The sequence below is a fragment of the Pteropus vampyrus genome, unplaced genomic scaffold, assembly GCF_000151845.1.
Source record: "Pteropus vampyrus isolate Shadow unplaced genomic scaffold, Pvam_2.0 Scaffold241, whole genome shotgun sequence".
In the NCBI taxonomy this organism is placed as follows: domain Eukaryota; kingdom Metazoa; phylum Chordata; class Mammalia; order Chiroptera; family Pteropodidae; genus Pteropus; species Pteropus vampyrus.
Genome location: NW_011889022.1, coordinates 1293287 through 1303444, shown reverse-complemented (window position 1 = coordinate 1303444; position 10158 = coordinate 1293287). Strand labels below are relative to the sequence as shown.

Sequence of the window (10158 nt, the reverse complement as noted above, 5' to 3'; positions counted from 1 at the left end):
TACCCGGAGGAGTTAGGAGGGCCTCCCATTTGAGCCACACCTCGATTTGAGTAGAAGTTCAGATAGGGTAGGTTTTTATTCAGCTGTGTGTCACCCATGGTAAACGTGGAGGTGCAAGGAGAGCGGGACCGTGAAGTCAGACCTGGTTTTCAGTTCTGGCCGTGCCACTTAATTGACGATAGCCCTTGAGCCTCAGTTTCCTTATCTGTAAAATGTTGCTAACACCAGCTGCATAAAACTTATGAAGATGAAATGAGAAAGTATATTATCAAGCATTCACAGCGGTTTCCGGCACACCGAGTTCATCAAATCCAACATGCTATTGATCGTAAGATGCGCCATATCCCACTAAAAAAGAAAAGAAACAACTAACCCGTGACACACCATTGATTGCAAGATGCAGAGCGTTCACAGGTGTTACAATGAAGAAGAAAAAAAGTCTTGCAGTCAGTGAAATACAGAGGTGTGAAGCATTTCATTCATTCCTGTGACGGATGACAGAACCAGGGATGGCTGCATAACATTCCCTTCTCCAGGGCAACAAACGGTATCCTAACCCTTCGCCCCACACTGAAAACCAGGGCTAGTGGCAAGTTCGTATAAATCTTTTCCATATCTGCCAGGTCCCTTTATCATATTTCCAGGTTTTCTAAGGTCTCAGTTGTACTAATCTTTAGAATTTGAAGTTTTCCCCATGAAAACCACCCTCCCAAAGTTTACCATCACGTGAGTGTGCTCTTTAATACCAAAGTCTGAAAACAATCCACGTGCCCATCTACAGGTAGAGGAATATATAAATAAATTAGGATATATTTATACAACATTGCAAATGAATGTACTACAGTTACATGCCACAATATGGATTAATCCTCACAATATAATAGTGAGTGGGAAGACTAAGTCCTTAAGAATTATGTGCAGCATGTGGTACACTTTATAAAGTTAATAACTAAAAATCGCCATGCCCGAGCTTTGTTAGGAATATATTTACCTGTAATATTACAGAGAAAAGCAGGAGAATGTTGATTTGGCTGGGGTTACTTTGGAAGAGGCTGGGCGATGCAATGGATGATCAAAGAGGGGAATGTAAATATAAACGTACATCCAGGTTTTCTCATCGGTGGTGATTTCATGGGGATTTGCTATATTATTCTGAATGAGTGGACGTTGAGGTCCTTGACTGCACCGATGATGAGAATGTGTCATGAGCCAAGAATAATGATGAATCACATTCTCTGGATCTGAGCTCCAAATTTTTTTTCTTTTTACATTCAACTCGATATCTGGTGTAAGTAAGGAGAAGAAAGGGAAAGTAATCGTTTAAATCACTTGCCATCAAGTAAAAATGATGCTCTAGAAAAATGTGTCACATTTCTCTTCTGGCTTCATATCCTCTGATTGCCACTTCTACCTGGGCATTTGAGCGTCCCAGTTTCAGAAGATCAGTGATGGTGAGAAGTCACCAAAATATCTCAAGCTTGGATGGCAATTTTGCAAAATAAGCAGTGTTTCTTTTTTTAAAAAAAAATATTAGTCTGGCAGCTTTCAGTAGGGTGGATTCATTTGGAGAGAGTGCCGTCAGGGAAACCAACATCAGGCCGTCACGACAGAGTTTTCAAGTGAGGGAGCCCTGAACTAAAGTAGTTTCCATAGAAATTAAGGAGAACAAAATCCAAGAAAATTTTGGAGGATGAAATAGTAATTTTTAGAACTAAATAAAATGAGGTGAATAAGAATACTTTAATAATTCTAGGCATTTTTAGGTCTTATGTAACCTGAGGCTTTTACAATTTGGGGGACTCTCTAAGGAAAAGAATATGGAATTAGGAGTCAAAATTAGGTACAAAAGTGAGGACCTAAATTAAAGGGGCCAGTGTAAGTGAGGGTGTCACGTTAAAGTTTCATTAATTTCATGGTAAATCTCTCTCTGGAATTTAACCTGTATGGTGACAACCTGACAGAGTGGCTGGGAAGAATAACCTTTTAATAAAGGAAGATACAAAAATGTCAGCTTTAACATTAAACTATAAAACAAGGGGCCTTTGAAAATTGAAAATCCTTAAATATGTAAACGCACATTTCTTTTCTCATGCGTGAGTCTGGGTCGTCTTAATAAAAGCCTAAAATCCGAGGTGACTTGTGCCATTACAAATACACACTGTCATGCTTAGTCAGTGTTCCTGTGATATATTGTTGGCCAGTAATCCACTTTTACCCACTAAATAGACTCTTACCCTTCACCTTAGTGATTCACTTTGCTGCCAAAAAGACATTGATTTTATTCACGGAGGAACACAGATTCCATAAGCAGAAATGAATGTCCGGAGGTTTATTTCTCTGACTCCAGGCCTTCACGGGAGCTCAGTCTCAAACTGACCTCCACATGTTTGCGAAGGGGACGAAATGCACGTTCCACGTCCAGATCACTGCACCAACGCACCAGAGGTGTTAACTTTCCGCTCACTGTCCCCCCAGGCCGAGGGGAGCTGTTTCTCCCCAGGTCTGGTTAGGCCTCTTTCATTCAGTATGATTCTCAGCTTTCTGCGGTCTGTTCTCAGCGTTCCCTCTTGAACCTGTGCAAATAATGCGTTCCACGGGTTCTGAACACAGACAGAGGCCACGCAGGCATTAATTACTCAGGAAGCTGGAGAACTATTAACGTGAGACAGAGTAAATGTCAGGACAAGCGTTACCAGGGATAGAGAGGACATTTCGTCATAATAAAGGGCCAGTTCAGCATAAAGACAACAGTCTTAAAGGTATTTGCACCTAGTTCAGAGCTTCAAAATATATGAAATGAGAACCGACAGACCTGAAAGGGAAAAAGTCTCTGATTACGGTCTGATGCAAGTGGACAGAAAATCAGCAAGGACATAAAAGACCAGAAAAACAGAATCAGCAAAATAAGAGTTGAGGCCTAAATGTGAAAACATGAAACCGTACGAGCCCCACGAGGAATGGATAAATTCCTTTAGAAATGGGAGAAAGGAAATGTTAACTATTATCACCCAGACTCAGAAGAAAGGATAGTAAAGGCTGATAAGTTTAAGTACTTAGGGATTAAAGAAACGTTTGCAGCATGTTATGGTGTGTTTTACTAAGCACCATAAGCATAGTAAGAGACAGATGAAGAAATAATTGCAGCTCGTGCCACAGACAAAAGGCTGAAATGCATTTTTTAAAAAAAAACTGATGAGACCAAAAGCATGACAGGACAGTGGACAAAACTCACCAATAGCCTGGTTCACAAAGAAAGTCCCTAAACGAAAAGATGGTCTGAGTCACTCAGAAAGTCAGTTTAAAACAACAGAGATACCATTTCTCAACCGTCATTTCATCTTAACTATCAAATTGTCAGAAATCCAAAAATTTGACCACACACTCAGCATGGCTGTGAATTATCAGACACTCTTAATACATTCCTAATGCTAATGCAAAATTGTACAGCTCATGCAAAGGCATCTGGCCTTATCTGACAGAGCTGTATATGCAAATCAGTTTTCAGGAGACCACCTGGAAGAGACTGAAGGAGCAGTTACAGTCGAGCTCAGTTCTCAGCCGGAACGGCCGTCTCCGTGCCGGGGGCCCTGTCACAGGTTCAGGCGGCCACTCCTTCCCGTGGGGGAACCGATGAGCTAACTTTCTTCCCCCGGGGTTTCTTGCAGTAACTGCGTTGATGGCACCTTTACAGTTGGACCGGAAGGAGCCTTCAGCCCAAGTGTGCCATCTTGTCCCCAAACGGTCATTTTTACAAGATGTTTCACTTTGTAAAAAATGTTTGCTTTATTGAGGTGTAATCGACAGAGTCACGAGGTACTTAAAACGCACGTCATGGTGATTTGATCCACGTCTGCGCTGTGAGTGGTCCCCCCGCTCAGATAGTTAACAGCTCCATCACCGCACGTTTGTGTGTGCGTGTGCACGTGTGCACGTGTGCGTGCGTGGCGGGAACATGTAAGTGCCCCGCACGGTTCGGCGACATGGCGTTACGGCATTCTCAGCAGCCGTCACCTGTTTTGCATTAGGCCCCCAGACCGTGGTCACTTTACAGCTGAACTTGGGTACAGTCCCACTAGCCCCTCCAATTCTTCCTCCCCCCGCCCCCGACAACAGCTTTTCCGTGATACCGCAGCGGGGTTATCTTTGGCCGGCTTGTTTCATTTAGCATAACGCACTCATGCTCCATCCATTTTGTCCTAAGCTGCAGAGATTTCTTCCCGGGGCTGAATGATAGTCCACTGTACATAACGTACCATATTTTCTTTATCTATTCATCTGTCGCTTTTACGTGTTGGCTTTGGTGAATGATGCTGCCATGACATGGGCACCTAGATAGCTCTTTGCTCTCCTGTTTTTCTTTCCATTTTCCTTTGGCTATAGACCCAGGAGTGGGATTGCCGGGTCACAGGGTAGTTCTATTTTTAATTTGTCAGGGAACCTCCATACTGTCCACAGAGGCTGTGCCAGTGTACATTTCCACCAGCAGTGCGCGAGGGCTCCCTTTTTCCCGCATCCTCGTCAGCACTTGTTATTTCTTGCCTTTTGGACGCTAGCCATCCTAACCTGTGTGAGGCGAATTGTGGTTTTGATTTGTATTTCCCTGGCGATTAGTGATGTCAAGCACCTTTCTGTGTACCTTTTGACCTTTTGTATGTCTTCTTTGGAAAACGTTCAGTTCTTCTGCCCATTGTTTAATCAGATTGTTTGGCTGTTTGCTTTTGCGTGTATGTCTTCTGTAGATATTTGGACATTCACTCCTATCAAATATGTGATTTGCAAATATTTTCTCCCATTCCGTAGGTGGCCTTTTCATTTTGTTGTTGGTTTTCTTTCCTGTGCAGATGTGTTTAGTTCGATGTAGATATTTTCACTTTTGTTGCTTTCGCTTTGATTGACAAGTCCAAAAACTCATCATCAACACTACTGTCAAAGAGAGCTTACCCCCTGCGCTTTCTTCTGGGAGTTTTATGGTTTCGGGTCTTATGCTCAAGTCTTTAATCCATTTTGACTTGATTTTTGTGTATGGTGTAAGATAGGGGTCCAGTTTCACTGTTCTGTTCGTCCAGTTTTCCTAACGTCATTTATTGAATAGCATATTCTTTCTCCATTGTATATTCTTTACTCCTTTGTTGTAAATTAATTGACCATATACGTGTGGGTTTATTTCCGGCTGTCTCTGCTGTTCCATTGATCTGTGTCCTTGTTTTTATGCCAATACCATGCAGCTTTGATGACTGTAGCTTTGTACTGCAGTCGGAAATCAGGGAGTGTTCTGCCTCCAGCTTTGTTCTTCTTTCTCGAGGTGGTTTTGACTATTCGTGGTCTTTTGTGGTTCCATATAAATTTTAGTGTTGGCGGTTCTAGTATGTGAAAAATGCCATTGGAATTTTGATAGGGGTTGCACTGAATTTTAGATTTCTTTGGGTAGTATGCACATTTTAACAATATTTTTCCATTCCTTGAGCATGAAATACTTTTCCATTTATTTGTGTCTTCCGTTTCTTTCACAATGTTTTGTAGTTTTCAGTGTACCGATCTCTCACCTCCTTGGTTAAATTTATTCCTAGGTATTTTATTCTTTTTCATGCAATCGAAAATGAAAATGATACTGTTTTCTTAATTTCTGATAGTTGGTGGTGTATCGAATCAAATGATTTTTGTATATTGATTTTGTGTCCTGTAACTTTACTGAATTTCTTCTAACTTTTCTTGATGGAGTCTTTAGGGTTTTCTATATCTAATATCATGTCATCTATAAACAGTTTAATTGCTCCCTTCCACTATGGATGCCTCTTACTCCGTCTTCCTGACCAGTTACTCTGGCCAGGCCTTCTGTGTCGAGCTCAGGAAAGAGCCCTTTTCAGAGTGAGGGGGAACGAGGGTCCCGCGTCTTCTCCCTCGTCACGGGACGTATCTGTATCGAAAGACGCGCTGCTTGTCGCTCATCGTTTTTGAGCCTGGTCTGGATTATTAGTTAAAGTATGTGTTTTTCAAATATTAAACATTTTTCAAATATTAAACTAACCTGGACGTGGTTCCATAGTGTAGTGGTCAGCACGTCTGTTTTACATGCAGAAGGTCCTGGATTTGTGCCCCAGTGGAGCCACGGTCCATGGTCCACGGTCCACGGCCACGCCACCCTGAACAAGCCCGATGTCTGATCTCGGAAGCGAAGCAGGGCCGGGCTTGGTTGGTAATTGGATGGGAGACCACCGAGGAAGACCAGGTGCCGCAGGCATAAATAATAATAATAAATAAAATAAATAAAGTAACCTTCCTTTTTTTTCGAATAAACAAAACTAGATAGTGATGGATCACCTTTTTTATGTAATGCTGGATTTGGTTTGTTAAAATTGTGTTCAGGATTTTTACATTTTTATGTTCCTAAGGGAGCTGGGCCTTTAATTTTCCATTCTTGTAATATATTGTCAGGTTTTGCTGTTAGAGTTATGCTGGTCTCATCGATGATCTTGCAGTTTTTCACCTTTTTTCTTCTTGTTGGTAGAGTTTGTGTAATCTTGGTATTAACCTTCCTTTAGTGTTCGGTAGAATTCACTGGTGAGAGGATCTGAGCATGAGGTTTTATTTTGTCGCATGCATCTCATTGGACAGGTTTCAGTTTTGCCAGAGGATTTCACTTCCGCAGGGAGAGTCAGACTCCGTTCAGTGCAGGAGGCGGAGCCCACCGCCTTAACGGCAGTAAGCAGTGGGCTTAACTGGGCACAACAGGGAAAATGCTTCCAGCAGCTCTGCCAGCTCGAAGAGCTGGTTCTGGTCGGAGCACATGGCGAAGCAGCCAGAAACTGAACAGGGAAGTCCTGGAGACGAGAGAGGCAGGACTGACTGGGATGGGCTCCCCACACGTCCCCAGCTTCCCGGGACACTGCGTTCCGGTGGAGTAAACCCAAGATGCCCGAGAGCCCGGCAGAAAGCAGGAGGCCAGGGACTTGCGAGGAGAGTGGCTGAAACTCTGAGTGTGTCCCCCAGGCCACACAGGTGTCAGTCATCAGAGGATGAGGCCCAGGTGGCTCAGTGCTCCAGCACCAAGCCTGCCCAAATCACCCTCCGTGAGGCTCCGCGACAGAGCCGGGCCGAACGCAGACAGCCAACTGACAAAAACAGAGCAGCAGAGACTTCGGTGGCCACAAACCAGGGGGACAGATTCTGCCGTTTAAATCCAAGCATGTTATTTAAAAACCCAACAACCGTCAAAAATATAAAACAGAATTTCGAGTTGCTCTACTATATACCTAAAATGTCCCAAGTTTTTATAAATAAAATCACTGGACCTGCAAAAACACAGGAAAGTGTGATCCATATTGAGGCGTACACAGGGAAAAATGCAGTAACTACATGGGTCCAGACTTTAGCTTTAGCAGGCAAACACTTCAAAGCAGCTATTTTATTCAAATAATTTAGAAATTCTAACAACGAATACAAAAGGGAATCTAAGTAGGGAAATTGTATTTAAAAAACCACATGGAAATTCTAGAGTTTAAAAGGACAGTAACTCAAATGAAAAATTTACTGAATGGACGCAACAGCAGATTTGAGACGACAGAAGGAAAAATCAGTGAATTTGAAGATAGACTAATAGAATTATCCAATCCACAGAACAGAGAAAAGATTGAAGAAAAATCAAAAGAGCCTTGAGGACTTTGGGGTCTGTCATTCCAATTCAAGTGCGATGAGGGTCCGGAGGAGGAGAGAGAGGAGAGTAGAGAAGACAGTTCGAGAGATAACGGCCGAAAACTTCCCAAATTAAAGAAAAACCCTAACTTGCAGATCCGAAGGCTAAATGAAACTTGAGTAGGATAAACAAAAGAGAAAAATCTTGAAAGCCGCAAGAGAGAAATGGTTCATCATATATAGTGGAATAACAATAAAATTAGTAGTTAACTTCTGATTAGAAGCAGTGGAGACCAGAAAGCTAGTAGAAAGATACAGTCAAAGGGCTGGGGGGTGGGGAGGAGCCTACCAACCTCTCAACCATGAATTCTGTATCCAGCAAAACCATCCTTTACAAGGGATATCGAAATAAAGATTTCAGCAGAAAAGCAAGAACTCAGAGAACAGTTACTAGCAGACTTACTTTATTGCTCGTAGATCTAGTATAGATTGTCGGTCTGTATGAAAACACAAGATCCAACTATATAATGCCAACCAGAGACTTAGTTTAGATTCATAGACACAAGCAGGTTAAAATTAAAAGATAGAAAATTATACTTTGTGAATGAAAACATGGCTATGTAGCAAACCTCAGGGGGGCTCAGGGGGCTACTTGGGAGGCTTGAGAAGCTCAGTGTCCGAAGGTCACCTCACAGGATGGTCTGATCACAAATTCCTGACTGGGCAGGTCATGGTGGGCAGTCCCAGGCTCCATAGCTTCCTTAGTAAAAGGTTTATCTCACATGAGCCCTGTCTATTGTTCATCAAGAATAACGTATTTTTGAAATACCAGAGTAATCTTCCTTTCCAAACCCCTCGGAGGCATACCCACCCAAAGCCAGACTCACTGTTATCTTGCCCCATGCCCCACCCCGCATAGCATCTCAGTGCATCTCACTGTGCTATAAATAAACGTTAAATGTTAACTCTCCAGTACCCAGGGATGGAAAAGAAGCGGTGTCTCCATTTTAATTTGTATTCAATCTGAGATTTCCCTGCTTTGCTTTCTCCCACCCCCTTAATCTACCACCCGTGGATCTCATGTGACCTTATGTTCTCTCCTTTGAATCTAAATGCATAAAAAGTACTGCAGAACTGCCATTCCGCTGAGCATTTTCCAATCCGTTGAGATCTTCCGGACGTGTTCTCAAAAATTTGGCTCAAATAAACTCACATAAAAATTTTCTATTGGTGTTGACGTTCTTTCGCCGACAGTGTAAGCGGTAATCGTGAGTAAGCTGGAGTGGCTCTGTTGATATCAGACAGAACAGGCTTTAGGACAAAGGATACTCTTAGAGGTAGAGACACTTCCTAATGAAAAAAAGTTCCCTGTATCAAAAAATGTAGCAATCGTAAAGGTGTGTACACCTAACAAAAGAGCCCCAAAGTACATAGAGCAAAAAAGTGACATCACAGAAAGGAAAAACGGATAATTCAGGATTAGTTGGAGATTTCGGTACTTCATTCTCCGTGTGTGGTGGCCAAGAGAAGTGACTCAAAGGCCTCCACCTACAAGGAACAATTGGCCAAGAGTTCCGGCTGATGTGTTCTGAAGTAGCTGCATTTGCAACCTGGCCATGCTTCCCAGAGACGGGAGGGCAGGTCCGTCCCTGGGGGATGTGAGGTTCTGGCTGCCAGCGACCTTGACTTGAGGACGTCAGCCCCGTGGCTGAGCCTTTCTCAGTCCGCACCGTAGTCTGGGATTCTCCCCGCAGCCTTCCCTGTCACCCTCCTTCACTCGGTCAGGCCCGCACTGCAGTGTGATGGCTCTGTCCCAGGCTTCCCCGGCCCCCTCTCCTGTCTCAGCCATTTCCCCTAATCAAGTTAATGTGTAAGCCCGTCTCGGCATCTGCTGCTTAGAGCACTCAGGAATGGTACCAAGAATATGCCCAGGAAGTCGGTGGTTGGCTTGGGATTTGGGACTGACTCACCTGCTTGAGAGGCGGGACATGGCACAGGTGGTGGCTCACCTGCTAACGATCTCACTACTGGTGACCTGGGAAAGTGTCCCAGTCCAGGGGAAAGCTGGGGCAGGTGCAGTGTTTCGGCACTTCAAAAAACTATGGGGAACGATGCCTATCAAGCCAGTGGCGTCAGCCGTCGCTGCGAAGCTGTCGGGTGACTTCGCGAGCCGTGCATGGTTGAGTGTCAGTCCCAGAGAACCACTGTGACGGCTTCCACAGAGGGCCTGCCCATGAGCACCTCCGAGCGCAGGCCAAGACCTGGCTGTCGCAGCCCTGGAGCTCTATTGGGCCTTCCTGACAAAGACCCGGGGTCCCGAGGGGTGAGCAGTGTCCTCTGGGTGGATGCCTCCGAGGGTACTGCCCTGCAGCCACTGTGCCCTAGTCCCTCTGTGTTTGCAGAGGTGGTCCGTATGCCCTGCCCAGGGCGAACGCTTCAGCTGTGCTCTGCCTCCTCTCCTGGCTACCCGACTGGCTGATAATGGGGGCCGTGTTGGGTGTGAGTAAATTATACTCAAAATTCCACTTG

General features: G+C 44.2%; 1 protein-coding gene across 1 annotated transcript in view; it reads right to left on the bottom strand.

Moving 5' to 3' along the window:
- The window catches only part of TMCO1 (transmembrane and coiled-coil domains 1), a 46115-nt gene that overhangs the window by 26770 nt on the left and 9187 nt on the right, over positions 1 to 10158 (bottom strand). Inside the window, exons 5-7 of the mRNA XM_023519925.1 lie at positions 6637 to 6644; positions 4349 to 4358; positions 3090 to 3099 (exon numbers count right to left, since the gene is read on the bottom strand). Coding sequence (XP_023375693.1) covers positions 3090 to 3099; positions 4349 to 4358; positions 6637 to 6644 — 28 coding nt within the window. The remainder of the gene's footprint in view (positions 1 to 3089; positions 3100 to 4348; positions 4359 to 6636; positions 6645 to 10158) is intronic.